The 23,326-nt window shown below is 36.9% G+C and overlaps 3 protein-coding genes across 6 annotated transcripts in view; all 3 read left to right on the top strand.

Moving 5' to 3' along the window:
- The first annotated feature begins 1,326 nt into the window (after window positions 1-1,326).
- Window positions 1,327-11,572, top strand: LOC113064136 (adenosine receptor A2b-like). Of its 3 annotated transcripts, none has more exons than XM_026234726.1 (4): window positions 1,327-1,623; window positions 6,430-6,549; window positions 6,727-7,147; window positions 10,205-11,572. In XM_026234726.1, exons 3-4 carry the CDS (start codon window positions 6,825-6,827, stop codon window positions 11,220-11,222), a joined length of 1,341 nt encoding a protein of 446 aa, XP_026090511.1. In that variant the 5' UTR covers window positions 1,327-1,623; window positions 6,430-6,549; window positions 6,727-6,824; the 3' UTR covers window positions 11,223-11,572. The 3 variants fall into 3 exon arrangements, with proteins under 3 accessions (XP_026090511.1, XP_026090510.1, XP_026090509.1); XM_026234725.1 differs by having other exon boundaries at window positions 6,430-6,639; XM_026234724.1 differs by having other exon boundaries at window positions 1,328-1,623; window positions 6,430-6,646; window positions 6,710-7,147.
- Window positions 7,126-23,326, top strand: part of LOC113064135 (calcium/calmodulin-dependent protein kinase kinase 2-like) — a 31,052-nt gene continuing 14,851 nt past the window's right edge. The window contains exon 1 of one of the 2 annotated variants that reach the window (XM_026234723.1): window positions 7,126-7,147. The gene's annotated coding sequence lies outside the window, so the exon portion shown is untranslated. Of the gene's footprint in view, window positions 7,148-16,791; window positions 17,164-23,326 lie in introns of those variants that run through there. The other variant, XM_026234722.1, reaches the window with a different exon arrangement.
- Window positions 14,757-16,528, top strand: LOC113064137 (small nuclear ribonucleoprotein Sm D3). The gene is made up of 4 exons (XM_026234727.1): window positions 14,757-14,907; window positions 15,459-15,592; window positions 15,730-15,922; window positions 16,294-16,528. Exons 2-4 carry the CDS (start codon window positions 15,467-15,469, stop codon window positions 16,359-16,361), a joined length of 387 nt encoding a protein of 128 aa, XP_026090512.1. The 5' UTR covers window positions 14,757-14,907; window positions 15,459-15,466; the 3' UTR covers window positions 16,362-16,528.

The following is a 23,326-nucleotide window of genomic DNA, read 5'->3' as shown; positions in this document are numbered from 1 at the left end:
TCCGATATGCTTTGGTGTACAGACACGCATTAGAGCTCAAGCACACACACCACTTTTAAATAAACCTTATAGTTTGTAGGTTATTCCAAGGGCACACTAGCATGAAACTATACAATGGATGGTAATCTGAACTCCTTCTTTTTGTTTTCTTTCTTTTGTTCCGTTTTTTTTTTTTTTTTTTTTTTTTTTGTAATACAACCTTTCCTGGAAGTCACACATAGCACTTATGGGAAGATTTAAAAACGGAAAAAAAAATCTAAACTACCCCTTGTGGAAAGAAAGAAGTGAGCCAGCAGAAAAGGTCTGTTTAAACGGCTGTCCTCAAGAACTTCCTCCTACTACTAAAATAACCTCTCATTTTCACACCGATTGTATCCGGCAATCTGAGGTACAGTAAGTGTCTATATTTGTGCCGAGGGCTTTCTGCACGAACAAGGCTGTGGTAAAAGTTGAGCATGCAGTCTGATTTGATTTACTGAACGGCCACGAAAAGTCTTGGGCTCATGTATTAGGTCCAAAACATTAAGAAATGTCATTGCAGTGTGGTGGGTGGACCTCAGCCTCTGGTTTGCTGATTACATACATTTATCTTCATGTGGCCCTGAGGTGAAGCAGGATGTTTCGGCAGTACGTGAGAAACCACACAACCTCACGGTGACAATCAGGTCCCTTACTTCCTTATCATCACGTACGTTTATATCAGTCATTGTACTGTCTGCGTGATTTCAAATCGGGCTTACTAACGATAAAAACCGCATACAAATAAAAAGATTCGAATTAAATTCCTCTGATAAAAATGCAGTCGTGTTTTACTGTAAACGTCATATCAGATATATTTATTCTTATGTCATTATAAAACAAGATTATGTGCACGATTATCTCAAAAGAATAAATGTAAAAAAAAAAAAAAAAAAAAAAGTTTCTACCTAAATATTGGCCTACCATATTATTTGACCAATAAAGCCATTTATTTTTACTACTGGAAAGTATTGATCTATATATGAATTAATTGTGACATTCATCTTCATTTATATTTAATATAGGCCTATGCACTGTTTATTAGTAATTTAACGTTATTTTATTTATTTATTTTTTATGTATTCTTTGCTGTCATATATTTTTATTTAATTTTTTTTAACTAATTATTTGTATTTATTTGTTATTTATGATAATGTGCTGGCTAATCCATTTTAACTTTTATCGTAACTGCAGGACTATGAAGATTGCCAGTATGACAGCTTGATGAAGAAGTTACCACCCACAATGGTCTTGTAGGGAGGGAAACATCTTGTTTAATGTACTTTGCATAACTCGAATAGCCTGGAACAAACCACGAAAACCAACCAGACGTGGGTCTCTTTTTCTCACAGCGCGTGAGTGTCACAGTGACGGCGCGCGCACTTGTCTGTGGTCACCACAACTCCACGGAGCGGAGGAAAGATAACACTCGACTCGCCTTTGCCCTGACCAAACACGCTCAGAGTAGTGCATTTTTGCATATTACTTTGTCCGGGTGATAAAACGTGTGGAATGATTTGGTTTGGACGTTCAGAAATGACAGCATGCCTGTGGAGAAACCTACAACTCAGGTGCGTGGCGGAAACACGCTTGTACACAGCTAAAGTGAGTAACGGAAGTGTTCTTACATTGTAAACACATAGTAAATGTGTTTGTTTACTAGTAAAGTTTGTGATTTCACTGAAAGTATTGACCTTTGTTGTTCTACTTTGAATGTTACATTTTGTAAGTTTGGCAGCCCGTTAGTCCAGGGGGAGTCTGGATTGCACTTGTAATTGTTTAGTCTAAACTATGAATTCATAATTTTATATATAAAAGTTAATTAATGTCACAACTTTTCTCACTAATTTTGTGTATTTTTACAGTGTGCATAATTAGCTCACATGACGAGCAGTCACAGGAGTCTCCAATATGACGTTCATATGATGTAATAATTCCATCTAAAAACTATTTTAAGAGCATATTGTTTTTAAGTATTTAGCTATGCATTCACTTCTATGACCTTGTTTTAACTGTGAAGCTGCTGTATTTACCATATTATTAATTAATTTATTTTTTTATTAAATATTTTAATAATTTGCCACACCTCATGGCCATAAAAGTGGATTAAAACAGGTCAAATTTAAAAACAGTGATATCCAGCTAGAGCTTTTTTTATGAACACCTTACCTTATAGATAAATAAAATTCTTAAAGATTATAATTAATATTTTTAAGCTAAAGTTTTGATGTTAAACACATCTACATAAATCCACATGGTATGATGTCTTGTTAAGAACAGTGATGTAATTTACCAGCTATATAAAGCATCCTTCTCTGCTGTACTCCACGTAAATGTACAGCTGTTTAACCACATGGGTGGCTAAATTATCACAGAATTCTGACACAAATATCTCCTAATGTTTCAGACATTGTTTTTCTATTGTGTTAACACTCATTTAAATGTATATTTTCTTTTTTGAGAAAAAGTTTTTGTAATCAGCAATGCGTTTCTCTACTGTATGATGTCATCCTACCCATTGAAATTACTTGTGATGTAAACGTTCATCTTAACAAGACATTAATTATGTTAGAATGACTAGGATAACTGTTAAGTATGCTTTCTGAATGACAGATTGGCATGCAGTGCACTCTTATCATAGTCCCCAAACGCTAAGCATCATTTCCCGTCACATAGAACATGCTCGCTGAACATCTGTCAAACAGTATTTCTGCATTCCCACCCTTTTTTTTGTGTTGTTTTATAATAAAGAAGTGATTCATATGACTTGTGAGGAACCTTGTATATAATTTTAAGTCTGGACATCATGCTTAATATTATGATATTTCATAAGGGTTTAACCAGTTATGGAAAGTACATTGTCTTAATGCACAGGAAGTTTTTTGTAGACTGATGTATGCAGATGCAAAAGTTGTTAAAATGCAACATGCCAGGACTGTGCTTTGGGAACAATTTGTCATTAAATCACTTGAGGGAGTCTGCAGACATACCTAAGTCACGCTGTGCTATAAAAAGCAAGCAGCAACACTAAAACACAGAGGAAGAGTGACTGTGGCATTTTTGTGCCTGATCAAACAGACTGGAGCTAAATGATAAGAAATCTCTAAAACAATAAAAGATAACGTGGTCTACAGTGGAAGGCATGTTGCAGTTACTCAATTCATTCTAGATAAGCCTACACAAAACCACAATAAATGAGCCAAAATAGTCAGTGAATTGCCAAACTGATTTAATTACACATACAGACAGACATTTTTAGATGCTCTGTATTTTCGAAGCCAAACATATTTGAACAATTCGGACTGAGCACTTTCAAGTACTTAAGAAATAAAATAAACCTGACCGGGAGCCAGCGCAAAGATTCTAACATAGGAATAATATGACTGCTAATCCTAGACCCAGTTAAAATCCTAGCAGTTAAATTTTGTAAATATTGCAATTTATTAAGTATAGATTTAGAAGCTCCAGCTAAAAGAGAATTACAATAGTCTAACCATGAGACCACAAAGGAATTCATTAGCATTTTCGCAACTGTAAAATGTACACGAAATCTTGCAATATTTCTGAGGTGGAAAAAAGAATCAAAAGACAGATTTGCTTTAGAAATAACTCCAAGGTTTCTCACTCGTCTCTGGGACAGACAACCAGCTTTAGAAATTTGAAAATGGGAACCAATGAGTATAACTTCAGTTTTACCACCATTCAAGTACAAGAAATTATTGTCCATCCATAATATAATCTCAGTAATGCAGTCAGACAAATTAGCAATGTCAAGGTGCTCATGAGGTTTTGAATGTATATAAATCTGTGTTGTTGGCATACAAATTGTAATGAAGGCTGAACAATCTCAAAAGGTGGCCTAAACAAATGACAAATGAATGTTAAAAAGTAAAAAGTAAAGGACCTAAAACCGACCCCTGAGGGACGCCAGTTGAGACAGAACTAATCTCAGACCTATAACCACCCTTAGAAACAAACTGGGAGCTGTCAGTAAAATAAAACCTCAGCCACCTTAAGGCAGTCCCATTCTTTCAAGATGAATAAGTAGTAGACTGTGATCCACATTATCAAACACAGCTCATAGATCAAGAAGAATAAGAATAGATGTTGCACCAGAGTCAGAAGCCATCAACAAATCATTGGTGACTTTGACCAAGGCTGTCTCAGTACTGTGAAACTTACGAAAACCCGACTGAAGAGGTTCAAAAAGATTATTAACTGTGATATGGTTACTCAAATGAGAGGCAACAATACGCTCAAGTAATTTTGCCAAAAATGGGAGATTTGAAATAGGATGAAAGTTACTGAAGTCAGAGCAACATTTACATTTTTAGGTACAGCGGTTACAGCAGCGATCTTTAATGTAGTAATGATGGTATACATCATTCAAGCCAGTGTGTCGCCATTTACACTCCATTTTCAGACAGGCAGACTTCTATTGACCAGAATGTCATTATACCATGGAGCAGAATGAGCAAAAGTAACCTTGCGTGTCCTTAGAGTAGCAAAAGTGTCTTAGTTAGCAATAGAAGTATTTTTCAACTGTGATTTTTTCTTTTCCAACGATGTTAAATGCAAATCACATAAGATTGAAACAACAGAACTCAAAAAAAGCTGTTTGATCAATAGATTTCCACTTCTAGAATGTTAAAGTTTGAGTGGTAGCTCACTTGGACGATGTAATTCCAAATCAAAGAAGACAGCTGAGTGGTCTGACAGACCAATGTCAACAGATGATAATTGAGATGCAAATGTGCCATTTGCAAGCACAAAGTTCAGTGTATGACCTTTGCAATGTATCAGACTTGTTACCAATAAAACAGTCCATTAATGATAGAAATTCCTTTGCCATTACAGAGTCACTTTGGTCCACATGAATACTGAAGTCCCCCACAAAAATGATTCTATGGAACTTGCATTGTCAAAAAGTTAGCAAAATCAGACATTAAAGCTGCATGTGACTTAATTTTAGGTGGTTTGTAGACAGTAGCAATGATTGTAGAAGTAGAGGCATAGATACTTAAGACCAAGCACACAAATTTAGAAAACTGAGGAATGGTCACAGCACTGACATTAAACTGCCGACAGCAATAATACCACCACCTCTGCCAGATGACCTTGGGAGATTTAAAGTTCCAAAAGCAGGAGGAGTAATCTGATTAAACAGTCGTCCATCATCTCCTTTATGCAATGATTCAGTTAAAAACAGGAAGTCCAAGTTTTTTATCAGAGATGAGATCGGCTAAAAGCAGCACCTTATTATTCACAGAGCAGGCATTAAACAATGCAGCATGAATCGGGCTAAGCGATGAAGACGACAGTGATTTATTCTCCATGCAGGGGACAGATATTAAATTTATATGATCAGCGCCAGTGAAAGGCAAACAGTTAATCTTACGACGGCATGTAGTGAAAAAATGAAAAAATTTTGGAGAAGATGAGACAAAAAGACTGCGCCTTGAGCCCCGATGTATGTTTCGTTTAGGACGCTGCAAACCAGCATCTTGACAAGATCGTAAGAGATCAATAAGTAGAGCTTAGACACATTTTTAATTTTATATAATAATTATATTTCAAACAAATGTCCTTTTTAACTAGAAAGAAATTTGTCATGTTTCCCAAAAGAAACTGTTTTTTAACAATAATACGAAATCACCAAATGAGCATATTAGAACGATTTCTGAAGAATCATGTGAAACTGAAAAGTCAAAAATCTGTTATTTTAAAGGTGACATTGGATGCCCATTTTCCACAAGTTGGTATGATTCTTTAGTGTCTTTATGAAATGTCTGTATCATACTTTGGCTAAGATGTCTCATTTAAAACAAAACCCTTTTTACCTTGTCAAGAACAGCTCTGTTCACAGCGATATGTCTCTTTAAATGATAATGAGCTACTGCTCACCCCACCCCTTTACCCCGTGGGGCATGTCAAACACAAGACACATGAATTACTGCCTTGGAATCTGTATATGGCTCGGAGGTGGTCTTTTTTTTTTTTTTTTACTAGATAGCCATCTACATAGATACTGGCTGCAAATTGAAACAGATAACTGGATGACACTGTTTCAGACTCAGACAACCCATAACAAACTGCTATTTCTTTTCAGCTTTTCTAAGCAGACATGCTAGAAACCCAACTAAATGCAAAATTATTTATTTTAATTTTTCATTTAAATTGTAATAATATTTAACTGTATTTTTAACCAAATGAATTCTGCCTTGGTGGGCATAAGAGATTTATGGACCACAAACTTTTGAAAAGAATGTGTATGTTATAATATAAAACAAATAACTGATATAAATGACCATTTATTCATTTAATTATGAAAAAACTGATCCATTCCATGTAGAAAGTCTTGTGATCCAAAGAGGTTGAGCTTGAATTTTGTGATATGATTATTTTTTACAGGTTAAGAAGTCTCAGTGAAGGTCTACCGGAGCTGCTTCATTCAATCTGGCAGCTGTATACTTTAAGGCTTTCAATGAAAGGCTGAAGTAAGCTGGACCTAAGGGACATGCTGGTGAATGGGTAAATCAAGATTTACAGAGGGGTGTCTCCATTGACCCTACAGTCACCTCCTCAAAGTGACCCCCAAAGAATCTCAAAAGCTGATACCAGGTTATTTCTATCCCCTCTTTCCATTCAAAAAGATATCTTACATTCAGGAGGAATGGTCAGATTGGCTCATCCTCACACCTATTGCAGGAGCCATTGAGTGGCGGAGTGAAGTCCCACTGAGCAATTATCGGGAGCACAACTATGTGTGTCCCTGAGGATGTCCTTTCACACCGGTTGATGGCACCATGTCTTCACTCGTCTACATTGTTCTTGAGCTCCTGATTGCAGTTTTAGCCGTGGCAGGGAACGTTCTGGTGTGCTGGGCCGTCTGCCTTAACAGTAACCTCCAGAGCATCACCAACTTCTTCGTGGTGTCACTGGCTGTGGCGGACATTGCTGTAGGACTCCTGGCCATTCCGTTTGCCGTCACCATCAGCACGGGCTTCTGCAGCCATTTTCATGGGTGCCTCTTCATTGCCTGTTTCGTGCTGGTCCTCACACAGAGCTCCATCTTCAGTTTGTTGGCCATCGCCGTGGATCGTTACATCGCCATCAAGATCCCATTGAGGTGAGTGAATGATTGTGTTGTGGTCTTTTGGTAAGAAGAGGATTACTGATCATATTGGTTGATTGAAAGATTAACTAGGAACATAAAACCCATAGAGTTTCTATTACTAGTACATTCAAAACTGGTTATTATTAAAGGTAAAAATTTATAAAAAATTGTATCGAAGATCACATAGAATTACAGTGCATCTATTTGTCCAAATAATGTCCAAACAATTACTTTCTGCATGCTATTTTTATACTATCTGGTGCTGCAGAAATTACACTAAACCCAAAAGTTAATATATAGTTCCCTAAAAAAAATTTAAAAGACTGTCATCATTTACTCAGGCTCATGTTATTGCGACACAAAATATATTGAAGAATGTGAAAAAAATAAATAAAAATAATTGTCCATAAAATTTAAGTTAGCAGAGTACAGAGTTGTTGTTTTGTTTATCCCAATGACTTTCATTGTATGGACAAAATAGTTATTCAAACTTTCTTCTTCAGATGAAAGACCATACAGGTATGGAACAACTGGAGACCCACTGTCTATGTGCGTGTGTTTGTGTCGGTGTTTACATGTGTATTTAATCAAATGTTACGTGTTTGCTGATATATTATCATTCTCTAATCTGTATTAGGCCTATCTGTATTTTGCAAATGTTTTGATATGAAGTTAAAGGCTCCTAGACTTCGTGACTCTCTCTGCCTTTATCTTGATAATTTCCCTTTTAATGTCTGTCTTGTTACAAAACTTTCAAATCGATCAAGATATGACTTGGTTCCCTTTTTTAGTGTAAGCCTGGGGGATTTTCAGTCGTTATAACGTCAGTTGTAAATCATAGGGCTGATCCCTTAAAAATAATATCACACCTCTGCACAGTAAACCACATGATTTGTGGTATCATTCATTGTCTGTAGCACAAGCTGTGTGGAATTGTAATACTTATGTTGAGGTTTTTTTTCAAAACAAGTCTTTAACATACATAACAAAAAAGTGAAACTTGAAAGTGACGTGTGTAGCCAAGTACGGTTTCCCATACTTGGAATTTGTGCCCTGCATTTAACCCATTCAAACGCACCCACATGGAGCCTTGGGCAGCCATTTTTGCTGTGGGACCCAGGGAGTTGATGGGGGTTCGGTGACTTGCTCAAGGGTCTTATATCAGTCGTGGTATTGAAGGTTGGAAGAAAGTTCTGAACATTCACTCCTGCTGGTACTGAGTCTCAAAACTGCAAACTTTTACAAGTAACAAGTTTGACTCTCTAACCATTAGGTCACAACTGCTGTAGTATTTATTGCTTAATGTATCTCAGTCCAGTGATATTTATCAAAACAGGGCTTCTTTAAACATAATTTTCTTGTGGAGTCTTTATCATGGGGCATTTTGCACTCGAGTTGAACATTGTAATGGTTATTCTTAAATGCCCTGGCCCAGCCGCTCTCAGCAGCACTTTTCAGTAGCTGAAAGGTGTGGGACTTTACCACTTGGCTGCATGGAGGGTGTGATGCACATTTCTGCTCATGGTGTAGATTGAGCCACCCGAAGCATTGTAAGAGAACAGCAGTGACAGCAAAATCCCTGGCAGGTGTTGATTACATAAGGTCTGCCGGCTTCCAGTCTCTGTGGGTGTGTGAATGAGGTACCAGTAGTACTGGAGCCCTGTAAGTCCTCTGGGTTTAATGAAGCAGCCACTGTTGTTCTCGATGGGCCTGATATAAGCCCAAGGATTTTTGGAACAATCGATGTTTGACCACCATTTCCAACTGTTGCCCTTGGCAAAGGAAACATGTAGCAGGGCTGTCTGCATGATGTCTGAAATGCATAACGGCGGTGGATTTTGCACAGCTGTATTCCAAACTGCTTGTAAACTGATGCTTATACAGTTGCTAATATGCAATAATTTATTATAGCACTTAAAGTTTAGTTCTAGATTTCTCAATCAGAGGTCTGTGGGGGTCTCAATATAGTAATGTTCTTAATGAAACTTCTTGAGGTGAACCATTTATTATTTTTTATATTTAGGGTTTGTGAGATTTTTTTGGCAATACCTATTCACTAGAAGCTACATTGTAAAATGTTCAATAGAACCATTGTAGTCTGACTCCTGAACAAATAACTATTTTTAGTAATCCATACAAAACACAACCAGTATATTCCAACCTGCAAACAAATGACTATAAAACATAAAGCACAACCACTGCGGTCTGATTATTGAATTAATGACTCTTAAATGCTGGTTTCTTTCAGAAAATCAAAAACATACTGCATGACCAGTGTAGTCCGAATCCCAAATCCCAAAGGAATGACTCGTATGGGCTGCCTCTTTTTACAAAATAAAAAACATACAGCACAACCAATGTCGTCCGACTCCCGAATGAATAACTTTTATGAGCTGGTTAATTTTAGGGAATCAAAAACATACAGAACAACCAGTGTTGTCCGACTCTGACGAGTTGGTTATTTAAAGTGAATTAAAAATGTGTTAACAAATTTTTGTTTATTTAGCTTTGTTCTATAATAGTTAAGGTGGAATAATTGGATTGCATTTATGCCACCTCTAAAAAGACTGAAAAGTTTTTCAACTTTTGATCTTCAAAAATCCTGATTTAATTGAACAACTCAGTTCTTCTCATGGTTTCTAATAATATCACTGACAAGGCTAAGGTTAAGTCATACAAAAACAAGGCCTGTAAGTATTATTTTAAGAATAGGCACAATACAGGTGAAATTTATGCTTCTTATTAGCACATATCCTGGTATTTTGCACTTGGGCAGGAATTACCACAGCATAAACACCTAAACAATGGACATTTCCCAGGAGCGAACTCAGTGCATGCATGTGTGGATTTGAGAAAAAAATGGTGCAGCCTTTTCCAGCCCTGACAGTATTCACGCTCAGAACAGTAAGTCCCACTTCAGGATGGACTTCAGGAAATATCAACATATTGTTTAAGGCAGATAGAGTTTTAATATATGACCAAACTTTGCATGCTTATCACTATAGTGATCCATAGCATACTTGCTTCCTTAATTGCTGTCTCATGTCTGTTTTGTTTTGTCTTGCTTAGGTACAACAGCCTCGTCACAGGCCAAAGAGCCAAAGGCATCATTGCGGTATGCTGGATTCTTTCAGTGGTCATCGGCTTGACCCCCATGCTAGGCTGGAACAGACGGGTCATCATTGGAACCAACAGTACTTGTCCTCAAGGTATGACAGAGTGCCTGTTCGAGAAGGTGGTCACTATGGATTACATGGTTTACTTCAACTTTTTCGGTTGCGTCTTGATTCCGCTTTTTGCCATGCTGGCCATCTATGCATGGATCTTCATGGCTGCCCGTCGCCAGCTCAGACAGATGGAGCAGAAACTTGTACACTTGCAAGGCTACGCCCACAGGGAGGGATCCTCTTCCCGGTCCATGCTGCAAAGAGAAGTCCACGCAGCCAAATCACTGGCAATCATCGTGGGCCTCTTTGCTGTTTGTTGGCTCCCTTTGCACATCATTAACTGCTTCACACTATTCTGCCCACTGTGTGATCGACCTCAGGCCTGGGTCATGTACCTGGCCATAATCCTTTCACATGCTAATTCAGCAGTGAACCCGTTTATATACGCCTACCGAATACGTGACTTCAGACACACCTTCCGAAGGATCATCCGACAGCACTTCCTGTGGCATGAAAACAGACTGTCAATTGGTAACAGAAACAGAGGCATGGGTGCTTCTTCTGCTCCGATTAGTGTGATCGAGACTTCTTGTACAGTGTCCAATGGCTATGTATTGGATGCCAATCCCATTCCTGGCATGGTTTCCTGTGACAAATTTACAAAGCAAATGCCATCAAAAACCAGGCCTCAAACTGAATTCCAAGACTTGGGATACAGTTTAAATGGAACTTTGGAAAATTCCTTTCCCGCCAGTTCAACACAGGTTTTCTCATTACATACCAGGGAGGAAGTTCCCTCCATCAGGGACCATGTAGAAATCATGACTGTAAAAGACTGCAGTGCTATTACTAATTTACATGTCAGATGTCTGTTACCCATAAGGACAAGCAACTCATCCGATCTTGCAGAAGTGTCATGACACACACTTCCATTATGCTACAGGAGTTATTCCTCTTAAAATACCCGAATGACGCTCGTTTCATTCTTCATGAAGTAATCCCTGGTCTGAATTGTTGTGCTAGTGAGGGTGACTTCACTTACAGTACTATCAAGGGTTAGGAAAGATAAAACTATGTGAGGATCACATAACTCGTGTGGGAACCCGCACCATACAAATTCCAGGAATTCCTACTTGTCTTTGCAGTCAAACACTCCTGATGGTGTTTCCAGATTTTCAGACTTCATGAAGAACTTGTTCGCTGACATTGTGTTTTCAAAACTTATATGTTTTCAAGGAGCTTTATTAAAAGAGCATTGTTTCCTGGTCAATGATTTGTACTACAAGATTTTTTTTTTTTTATAAAAAAAACTTTTGATTTCAAATGCATTAAAAAAAACCTCAATTTTTATTAGTATGACAATAAAATGATAATAATAATAATATTTATTGTGAATATTATTATTATTAATAATAAATATAAAATAAAAAAATATTGCTAATAATATTTCACTGTAAAATAAAAAATAATATATCGAATAATAGTAAATGCATGTTATAAGTGACCAAAACTGGAGTTTGCTGCATTTACTGTGAACCAAGCTGCTGAAAACACTGGGCTATATGAGCTGCTTGCCTGTAAAAGAACACAGCGCCATTATTCACAATGAAACATGTAGCATATATATATTCATATCAATATATGTATTTAAATCGCAGCCTTTGCAATTTGATAATCACACTAATTTAGTTTTTCATCGTGCAGCCCTTTTAAAACATGACCAAACTGAATACTGTACTGATTGTAAGCATGTGTTAATATTTCAAGAAATGTACTAAATAAAACAAAGCTATACCTAATTTTGCACAAATACAATTTATGAATAGTCATGTATAAAATCTAATGTTTGATAAGAATCACATGCGGACATTAATTATCCATTAAATCAGTATCATTAATCCATAAACAGCTGGTTTAAGCCATAAACTGTCTGTGGCCTTCTTGGTGCTCAATAAAGTGGACTTTGATTCTGATTTTTAATGATCAAATTTTCCAGAAGAATACAAGTTTAAACAAAAATGAATCACAAATGGTATGTCAAATGAGCAATCGTGTGTTATAGATTTATTTAGTCTAACACACCCACATAATGATTATAGGGATCATAAAATTCTTGGAGGATGTAGGACAGTGCTGTTTAATCCCCACCTCTGACACGCACGCATATGAGCACAACCATGGACCCATACACAGACCAGCTATGATTGTATTTACAGAGACACTGCTGACGCCAGCAGCCAGCCTAATGCAAAGGAAATCAAATGAAGGAGCATTTGATGATCCCTTAAACGGCATCATTACACTTCCTTTTTCCTTATTTAAAAGCTCTAGAGTGGGGAAAAAAACCTGCACTATATACATAATACATGTATTTGACACATGGTAGTCGCCATTTCTGTATGTGTAACTGTCCATCTACAGAAGGCTAGTGTCTACAGTGAATATTCATAGAAATGGAACAAGTGAGCTAGACTTTACAGAATTGTTTGTTTTTTTTTATGTCCTTGATCAATGTTGCATCTATATTTGGCCTACGCTGAAGGATCAGATAGATGGATGTTTTTTAATCATTATTGTTATGGCAGCTATACCCTTATTATAATAATTGCAACAATGAAAAGGAAAAGGAAAGAAACAGAAACTCTTTCTTTTTTTGAAGGTGCAATGTGTCCTTCATATGGTCATATCAGTTCAAATCTACTGGTTTGTTGATTCTAGCTGAGAAATGTCAGTATGCTCAGCAGTGACATACATTGTTTGATTTTGTGTTGAGAGCACCATTTTTAATGAGACAGATGTTCTTCACAATAATACATCTCCAGACTTACGCAGTCATTTATCTTCTTCCATCATGAATGCTTGTAGCATAAATCGGTTCGGAGAGGAGCTAACAGCCTGTCAGCGTGTCACATAGATCAGCAGCAGCTGGCAGGTTCATTCTGCTGCTAAAATGTGGTTTGAAGACATTGCTGAGAGTTACTGTGTAATCAACAGGCATGTCACCACCCATTCCACTATGTCACTGTTTGTGGATTCGATGCAGGTGAAGTTCTTCAGAGCGTCAGGTTCAATACGATGAGGGGAATTTTAGGTCCCAGAAAGAGACTGTTGGTTTTGTTTACATTTGCATTTAATCAATAGGCAGATACTTTTATCCAAAGCAACTTACAAATGAGGACAATGGAAGCAATCAAAATCAACAAAAGAGCAATGATTATGCAAGTGCTGTAACAAGTCTCAGTTACGCTAATGCAGTAAACGTTGCAAGGTTTTTTGAATCCTATAATAAATCAAAAAATAGAACAGGAAAAGAATAGAGCAAACTAGCGTTTAGAGGCTTTTTTTTTTGCTTTTGTTAATTTTATAATAAATAAAAAAGAAAACAGAATTCAAAAAGAAGCTATCGTGTTAGTTTCAAGGCTTTAAAAGAAGTTTCAAGAGTTGGGCAGGTCATTCCACCTGGAAGGAACATTTAATTTAAAAGTAAATTTATTTGATAAACAATTCCATTTTCCTGTTAAATTCTGACATGTTTTTAAGGAAAATAATTTCATTTCCAGATAATATATTGTAACATATCTGATACAGAATAACAGAGCAGGTATAGTATATTTGGCATGGGGAGGATGTGTAAAGGAATTTGCTGTTACAATTTTGTGTTATATATATATATATATATATATATATATATATATATATATATATATATATATATATATATATATATATATATATATATATATATATATATATATTTATTTATTTAATGTTCTGTGCTTTGGCCACTATTTCAGTCCATTATTAGTTTTTACCACTTCCCTTAATTTCAGGAAAACGGGAACATTCATTTTAATAAACAGAATTGGCAAACATAATGCTTCCTGTCTTGGCTCGTCAATTTAGCCCATTTTGAGCATAACATGGTCTCTCGTTCTGCAGTGATTTACAGACATGGGATCAGTCTATCAAGCACCAGGATGACAGAACAAATTTAGACCAGATCTTACTGCCTTGCACAATATCTTAGACTAGAGCAATGAATCTTGATGATGCCAAAACCAGACAAATGACTTCTCCAAACTTTTCCCCCCATTGTTTAACAATTTATTATTTTATATGTGGCATATATACTGTATTATATAAAAAAATAATCGTTTCAGAATCGTTCATCATGAAATCTGTCAAATATGTATTTCATGCAAAAAATATTAAAATATGAAATAAAATATATATTTTTATTATAAGCATGCAGAAATAAATGCAAAACCCTTATTGTAACATTAACAAAGACGTATAATTAAAAAAACAACTGTTTATTAATAATTATTGCTAATTGTGACATTTGATTAAAGTTTATGATGAATGGAAATGTTTTAGATAATATCCACAATTCAATACTGCCCTCTTGTGTAATTCTGAGGTATCTGCCTCTTGTTTAGATTGACCTGAAATTTTAGATAGTAATAAGACTTCGACTCCCGTAATGCAACAGAGTTTCAGGAAAGGGCGGGGCTTCTGCTTTCAGCTGCATTGTGGGAGCGGGAAAACGCCGCTAACAGGCACGTTGTTCAACTGTGAGATTTTCTACGCAGCCGTCGAAACAAGGTACTTTTTATACGTCAAGATATGCTTTATGACGCAGACCTATTATTTGTAGTCTGTTGTTTTGTATTTCACTAAAGTATACGGTCCTGTTGTTGGATCTGTTCGATGCTTTAGCGGAGCAACGTCCATTTGAGACATTCATTGTTTGCATGTTTATTTATTCGAGTCGTTCTAGACAGGTCTAAATATTCATTGGGAATGTGTTAGTTTAGTTATTTAAGTCAGGATAAGCTGACTTTATTAAATACCAAAACTGAATGGTTTTCATTAAGTTCCATTTTTTGAGCGTGGAAATGCAATATTCACTGTACATGATTCCTGAACGAATGATTCATGTGAGCCGGTTCTTTTAAGTGAGTCAAAAGTATAACCTTATGAGCGAAACCAGTGTAGTTCGATTCCCGAGTGAATCGTTCTAATGAGTCGGATCTCTTTTAGTGACTCAAACACTTAACCGGTTAAGTCTAATGATACGAGTGAATGATTCTCTCTGCTCTTATTACTTTCATCGTGTGATTCAAAACTAATTCTAATTTTTTTTTCGTCTTCAGAGTAAAACATGTCTATTGGTGTTCCCATCAAAGTCCTGCATGAAGCAGAGGGTCACATCGTGACCTGTGAGACAAACACAGGCGAGGTGTACAGAGGCAAGCTGATCGAAGCAGAGGATAACATGAACTGCCAGGTACTGCAGAATCACAACTCATTCTCGATGAGTTGTAACTACGTTACCCAGACATTTACTTTAATCCTGGATTCATTCAATTGCACTGCAGTGAGTCCTGAATAATGAAACCAACTGCCCTTTTTTGTGTGAACTAGATGTCCAACATTACAGTGACCTATAGAGACGGCAGAGTGTCACAGCTGGAGCAGGTGTACATTCGCGGCAGCAAAATACGCTTCCTCATTCTGCCAGACATGTTGAAAAACGCCCCTATGTTGAAGAGCATGAAAAACAAAAACCAAGGTGCAGGAGCTGGAAGAGGCAAAGCTGCTATTCTCAAAGCTCAAGGTTGGTCAATCAACATCCATTTATGGTATCTTTGACTTTACAGCATTACTATACTATAATATATATTTATAATTTTTTTTTTTTTTTTTTTTTGTAGTTGCAATGTCAAATGCTTTTTAGCCATACAAATTATCTGTATAGTTCCAAATGGTTTTGTTTGAGCATCTAGTACATTTTAGTGCCAATAACAAATAAAGCAGTTTGCCTCTAAATATTAATCAAATATAAATATTAAATTGAATATAAATAATACAATTAATTTTTATATCCTCCAAAAAAGTACTGAGCCCAGTTCGTCATTTTGTTAACATGTTGATGCTTTTCATGGGAAAAGCTGATGAAACCACTAACTGTTTGTCTTTCCTTTGCAGTCGCAGCGAGGGGCAGAGGTCGAGGAGGACCAGGAGGAAGGGGAAATATTTTCCAGAAAAGACGATAATATGAATCCTGTTTTAATCACGGTGTCATTTTGTACAGTTTTTTTTTTTTTTAATGAGAAATTGTGCTTTTTTATTATTTGGTAAATTTGGTGGTCTTGTAGTTTTGTTGATTTTGCTATTTTTTTCCCCCACTTTTCTCATGTAATAAAGCTTACTTAAATAAGAATTCTGTTTTACAGTGCTGCTAAACCAGTCATTCCTTAATTGTATCTCATTCCATTTATTAATAGGTAAAAACCTCAAACCTCAACACCTTTTTTTATTTTTTATTTTTTTTTTGTAAGACAAAGTTGAAGTTAGGAGAGATGTTTTTTTACTTTTATATTACTATGGATTTTATCTCATATTTTACTTACAAAGGTCAGAGTATTTGATCGAAAACAATTAAATTAAAGCAGTTTTCCCACTGAATTGTAATTATGTGGATCAAAATCCCTGGATATGAAAGTTCAGATGGCAGCGTATCTACTGGCTTAGTAAAATAGTACTTTGAGGATTTACATGAAATTGTAACAATCAAAAGTTACATTTTTGACTTCGTGTCAAAGTTCAGTTGAGAAGAGTACAGATATTCGAGTGAAGTACTGCGATGAAGTTTAATCTAATAAACCCGTGCTTGTCCGCGCAGCATCAGACGCAGTTCCTCTTGTGACCGTTAGATGGCGCCTCACTCCTCACATTCACTCACAGCCGAAGCACCTCCGTCCCCCGCTGTCTGCACATCATATCATAAACCGCTACCATTACTGTCAGCGAGCTAACAACATACCCTTCCAAAACAGGATCTTACAAACGGCCGAGGTAAGGAAACGACACTTGAACCAACGACTCGTATTATACCTCTATAAAGCGACGTGGTTGAACATACGTGGTCACAATGATTTGATTAATCCTCGGCTGGATTTTCCAAACATCTGTTTCGTGAGAGACGCGTTAGCCAGCTTTAGCAAAATAACAACAAGCCTTAAAATTTTCCTCCACAAAGAATCAGCTTTTCGAGACCGTGTTGGTGTTTGCGTGAAGCGTTTGCAGATAACATTAATATTCACGAAATTGCGTTGGATGGCAGTTGTGAACAGGAGTGATCAAAGCATATAACGTTACACATCTGATATTCACATGAGATGAGTTTGGGTATTATGAAGTTGGGTTATTCTACAGAATAGGCGCATTTTTTCTGTTTTAATAAGATTTAAAGTAAAATTTCAAAACATTCAGTAAAACAATGTGTCAGTGAACTGTGAAATGAATCATTTGTAATGTTTGCTGGGACAGGATTGATAAAACAGGGTTGACAGTTTTTAGTTCAAGTTGAGAATACAAGTTCACAAAACTATAAATTACTTATTTAGAGAATTTAATGCTGTGTTTCAACAAATACCCACACTTTTTAAATGTTTACTATACATGTTAATCTAAACAGAGCTGACCTTTTAGGATTTAACTACTAACATGAGTAACAAAAAACTTTCCCTTCAATAATTTTAATGTTAAACTTGAACCATTTTAATAATAAATCACGTATATATTTGTATATTAGACTTCTATGTTTTATTTATATATATTAACATCCTTAATGTTGTATGTATTGTTGTTATATAGCAAGAAGTTATACATATGTGAGTGGGGGAAATGACTCATCTATGCGAAGAAAGAAAAAAAGCATAAAAATAAAGTTACTGGATTGTGTTTTTGTGTTTCAAGTTGGCATAACCCATTGAATGTTGAAGTCGTTTTTTACACGTGTATTTGAGAGACAAAAATGGCACATGTTTTGTAGAATGACCCAGTTACTGAAGAATTCAGCATCCTTTATTCGTTTCCATCCTGTCTGTTTGACAGTTGACAAGTGAAACCTGTAAAATTACTGGCTGTGTTTCAACATTTAGTGAGCTCTGCCCAGACAGTATTTTTGGGCATCAAAGGAACATGCAAACTGTTCTTATCCAAAAATGCTGTCTAGGTTTTGACAGCTAGCCTATTGTGAGATGTTTAAATCCATATGCCTACAATGAAAGTAGTTATTTTCATACAAGCACATTAGATGTCAGCTGTGCTGCTTTGTTTTAACAAATGATATTTTGTATCCACTGACTTGTGTTTTCATGTTGCTTGGGTTTTTGTGTCTAAAATAGTTTGCCTTGTTTTGAGAGCGTGGCATAAGATGGTCTCTGGAGGGCTTTTCCCTGTGGAATGAGCCAATGGGGTATGATTTGAAATCTAGCTGTGGGTGAACTGGATACATTTGGCTGTTTTTTTATTTGTCAGGCTTCATGTGCAAAAATATGATTATCATTTTTCATTTCTTAGTTTATGGAACATGATCAGATGCAACTTACAGCTAACGCATGGGTATGGAAAATATCCACAGGCTTGTATAAAGTGTGGTGGACCTTTTTGTTTTTAAACTGCTTTCAAATTCAATATAACCTAGTCTGAGAGAAAATTATTTCAATTAGTCCCATAGTTTGGACAAAAACAAATGTGTTTTCACTAATGCACTTGCATATGAGTCTATGTTACAAGGCATTTCACTAGGATAAATAATAATAATAATAAAGTTCAAATAAATAATAATTGTGCTCAGAAGTTTAAATGTGAGCTGAACATTTCTGCTTTTAAACCCTCCTGAATAATTTGCCCCTTAATTTCATTGTAAAGGCCCCAATGAACTCATGGCGAAGATCTTTTCATAAAAACATATAAAACAGTGTCATTGGCGCTTTCAGTTAGAATTACTACTTCAGTTTGAACATAAATCGTGAACCAAACCCCAGAATAACCATTTTGAGTTCCCCAAAGAATCTTTCAGTGAACAGTTCTTCAAAGAAAAACTTCTTTGTTAGTGTAAGAATATTTTAATATTTTTTTTAGACTAATCTAAATAACTTTTTGTTGAAAGGAATTTTCATCTTCACAGAACCATTGACTACGTTTACATGCTGTTAAAATTCGGGTTACAAAATATTGGAGAGGTTTTTTTTTCAACCGGGCCACTCCTGCTCAGACTTGACACACGCAGGTTACCGGATTGACGACACCAACAGGAACGAACGAACTTGACAATGAATGAAATTAAATGCGCTGTGATTTCTAACAGCTGGCAACCCGGGGTGCTGAAATACAAACTGGATACTGGAACAGAGACCGACATTCCGGCCCGGAATGTACATTTTAAAAGAAGTATAACTGACTTTAGCATTGTTTTTTTTTACATAAACAAGTATGTTAACTTAGCATGTTTCTTAAAAATCTGCAAACATATTATGGCAAAGGGCTCTAGAGTGCGACGAGAAAGATCAGAGGTCGCACCGGTGCGACCAGCCGTTCAGCGCTGCTGCGATGTTCTTTCAAAATAATGCCAAAAAAGAGAACATCAATGTCATCTAGACACTGATCTTGTTTACATCAAAACTGAAACCAAGCCGTTCACAGAACGCATATTTAACGCATTTTCTAGAGGGACATCTTTTGTCACCGTTGCACTCGCATCTCGCACAGGAGAGCTGCATGTTCAGAAAGCCATGTAAAATGAATGTAAGTTCAACTTTTTAAAAGCATATCCCAAGACTTTTTGGTGGGGTTTTCCCCATCCCACTGCCTCTCATGGTTTTTAAATGTAAAATGTACTCTGTGTGATTGGCTTTCCGCCCTTTGTACTAAACCAGGGGTCGGCAACCAATGACACTCGTGCCAACAGTGGCATGCAGATAATCGCTGGCATGCGAGCAATAGGGAAAACTGCGTACTGACGTACATTTTGAAATTTTTACAGTGATGAAAATTTTTGAGAGAGGCCGAGAGATGCATAAATTATCTGCGTCTGTCTCTCTCTGCAAACAATGAAGCATTTTTGCCCCCTTGTTGTTGAAAAATATAATGTAGCGATTCAGGATCAATGAATAAAAGTCGCATGGCAGCACTGACAAGTTTATGAGCTTCTGAATCTCAGATCTCTGTGTGCGAGTGCTGTGTGTGTGCGCGCACATGCGCATAAATTAAAGCCGCGCACAAGCAAGCACAGTAATGGTGGTTAAACTGAACTGTTTTAATGCATTGGCCTTGCCACACACACGGCACACAGTTTACCTTTTTTTATATTCATTAAAAAATATTCAGAAACTATTTGCATCAAATAGTTTTTTATTGTTTTTTTATTGTATCTAACTTTTGTGCTGGTGCACCTAAGAACTTAGGCGCACCAGTGCAACCAGTGCAAAAAGTTAGTCTAGAGCCCTGTGGTATTATGGTACAAATCAGTTTCAGATACCAATTCCAGATATATATTAATGTTTTATATTACCTGCATAATTATGTACGTAAAGAAGTATATTTTGTGTTGGATCAGTCGCCTGTCAGTCACAAGTGTGTCATATATTTAGATCAGTGGTATTGTAATCGCCCATGGAGCATCGGTAGTTAGAAGGTGTTTACAAGCCAGAGCAAACTCTTCCAGAGAATTTACCTTGGCAAGCTGTTTTGAACTCCAAACAAACTTCATTTTGATCTGATTTTGGAATGGTGTCACATAAGTTCATTCTTCGATCTCGCTTGAAGTATTTCAGGGCATTATTATAAAACTGAATGAAGAGTCAGAATCATTGAGTGTGGAGATCAACAGCACAATGCAGATGGTATTGAGAGAGCAAAACGTTTTTTGATGTTTCAAAGAATGCTGAACACTCCAGATGGTCCCAGACAGTCCTTCCCCTGTGGAGCCCTTTCCCTGGGGAATGCCCTGTGCATCTCACCATAGTAGAGACAACTAGAGAGTGAAGTCATCTGGAGTAAGGCTGCGTCTGTTTTGTTTCTTGGGTAAAATTGGTTTCTTGCTGGAGTTTATCTTGGTTAAGGGCTCGAGTTGGTAGATCTTTTTATGCATTTGATGTTGTCCTTTGTGGAAACTCTTTAATGTAGACCCCGTTTGTTGCTGTGGGGGTCCAGAGATCTTATGCTTGTGAGTCCGAGTCTCCATAACAAACGAGGTTTGCATGTATTTGGTAGGCTGGGCATGTGAAGGAGAAACACTTGGTTTGCAATCCATCAAAGATTGAAGTAGGTCATAGAAGAATGTGGAAACTGCTCTCAGATTAAAATAGCTCAGCCTATACCATGGCAGTCAGGCCACATCTTTCCCACATCTACCGTGCATTTCCTATTGTTGAAAAGAGGACGTGAGACTCTGGGTTTTTCGTGCTGTCATAGATGCTTGCATGCTACCTGTAATCCTGCCACATGAGTTTCAGATAGTTGCCTGATGCTCTGACTGGATAAGGACACATCAATCCCTCTGAATTTCTGCACTCTTTCATCATCCCGCCATTAGCACCTGAGCTGACAAATGGGTCGGGCATGCCTGGCCGCTCTGTTCTTAGCTGGGCTGTCTCTTTGTCATTGAGGTTGAGAGATGGGAGGACATGAATTCATTAACGACATCCACACCAGGGAAACACCAGAGATTAAAATAGATCTGACATTAAAGGGGACATCAGATGCCCATTTTCCACAAATTGGTATGATTCTTTAGGGTGTTCATGAACTGTCTGCAACATATTTTGGTTAAAAATTCTCAGTGGTTGTGTACACCAACACAATTTTTACCTTGTCAAAAACAGCTTTGTACACAGCGACCCATTTCAGTGCATGTCTCTTTAAATGCTAATGAGCTCTGCTCACTCCGCCACTCCCTTCTGTGGAAGAGGAAAGACGATTTGCAAATAATCATAAGAAATATAAAGTGTGGGACTGGATCACGAACAGTGGGTACTGATCCATCCTGGAGTATGAACTTTTTAGCAAAACTTGCCTTGAATTTTCCCTTGTTCTGAAAACAATCTGGAGTAAAATGATTTGTGCAGACAGAGGCAGATCGGATGGCATATTCCCTATAAAAACTAAAATAATCCGGTTCATCTTCAGCGGCTTAGATGTCAGTAGTAAATGACGATTGCTATGTTCATTCTGACATCCAACAACAAAACACCTCAACTGCTTAGGAGACACCTGCTGTGGCGTCGAAACAAGGACAGACTGTTTACAGCTCACTCAAGTGTCCGTCAACAGTCGTGGGAGGGGCCTGTGCAAAGTGATGTCACTTTGCCAAGATTCTGTGACCGGCTTGCTCTGAGAAAGTGTTTATGATTTGTGGGGATTAAAAAGAAAAAAAAGTACTGGGTGTAAAATGTGAAAATGATTTGAAAATGTACTGCATAAATGTAAGTTTATTATAAGTATCATTATAAGTTTAATATCAGCCTAACAGTATTGTCTGCCTGACTGGTGATCTGTGTTTTAAAAATATTTATAACACAATACGTTGCACATATCATCTTGCGTGATGTTACAATCACTTGGTTGTCACTTGTTGTCATATTAATGTCATCTAAAATCCATCATTCACTGTCCTACTGGCTGAATGTCTCAGTAGGTGATGGATGGGAAGAGACAGTTTAATAAACAAAATAAGCAGGATTTTTATGATTTATGCATAAATGTGAATGGTGCTTGCGTAACCATACAAAGGTTGACACTTATATTGTTTCTAAGGTGTTCCAAAAGATGATTTCTAGCACATTGCTTGGGGGTAGTAGAATGTTCTGGATGATTATTAAGTGGTTTAAATTAAGAGTTTACCCAGTTTCTATTCTATTCTGGTCTATAAATATGGCATGAGTCTTTGTTTCAATGTCATTTTTGATCCAAATGGAGATTTTTGAGAATGGAGGTTATTCACAGTATGAAAGTGACATTTATTTGTGAGAAAGTATCATTTTTAGATAGAAAATCTTGAATTTTCATCAGTGCATTCTGCATTCTTATTTAGGGTGAAAGATGAGGAACGCTGAGAAAAAAGGCTTTTTTCCCACAGTGTTCTTGAATGAGGGAGGGAGAACACCGTCTTCCAGCTGTGTGGGTGTTTTGACAGGAGAACACACGGAGGCCAGGGCCCCGAGATGATATTACA

This window comes from Carassius auratus, chromosome 46 (genome assembly GCF_003368295.1).
Source record: "Carassius auratus strain Wakin chromosome 46, ASM336829v1, whole genome shotgun sequence".
NCBI classification, from domain to species: domain Eukaryota; kingdom Metazoa; phylum Chordata; class Actinopteri; order Cypriniformes; family Cyprinidae; genus Carassius; species Carassius auratus.
The sequence above is the reverse complement of the archived record's forward strand: the minus strand, read 5'-3'. Positions and strand labels throughout refer to the sequence as shown.

Excerpts from the sequence above, each read along its gene's own strand:
- LOC113064137 (XM_026234727.1), top strand. The coding sequence starts at position 15,467 with ATGTCTATTGGTGTTCCCATCAAAGTCCTGCATGAAGCAGAGGGTCAC. Across the intron at positions 15,593-15,729 it reads AGGATAACATGAACTGCCAG|ATGTCCAACATTACAGTGAC; the intron begins GTACTGCAGAAT and ends TGTGTGAACTAG. Across the intron at positions 15,923-16,293 it reads TGCTATTCTCAAAGCTCAAG|TCGCAGCGAGGGGCAGAGGT; the intron begins GTTGGTCAATCA and ends TTTCCTTTGCAG.
- LOC113064136 (XM_026234726.1), top strand. The coding sequence starts at position 6,825 with ATGTCTTCACTCGTCTACATTGTTCTTGAGCTCCTGATTGCAGTTTTA. Across the intron at positions 7,148-10,204 it reads GCCATCAAGATCCCATTGAG|GTACAACAGCCTCGTCACAG; the intron begins GTGAGTGAATGA and ends TGTCTTGCTTAG.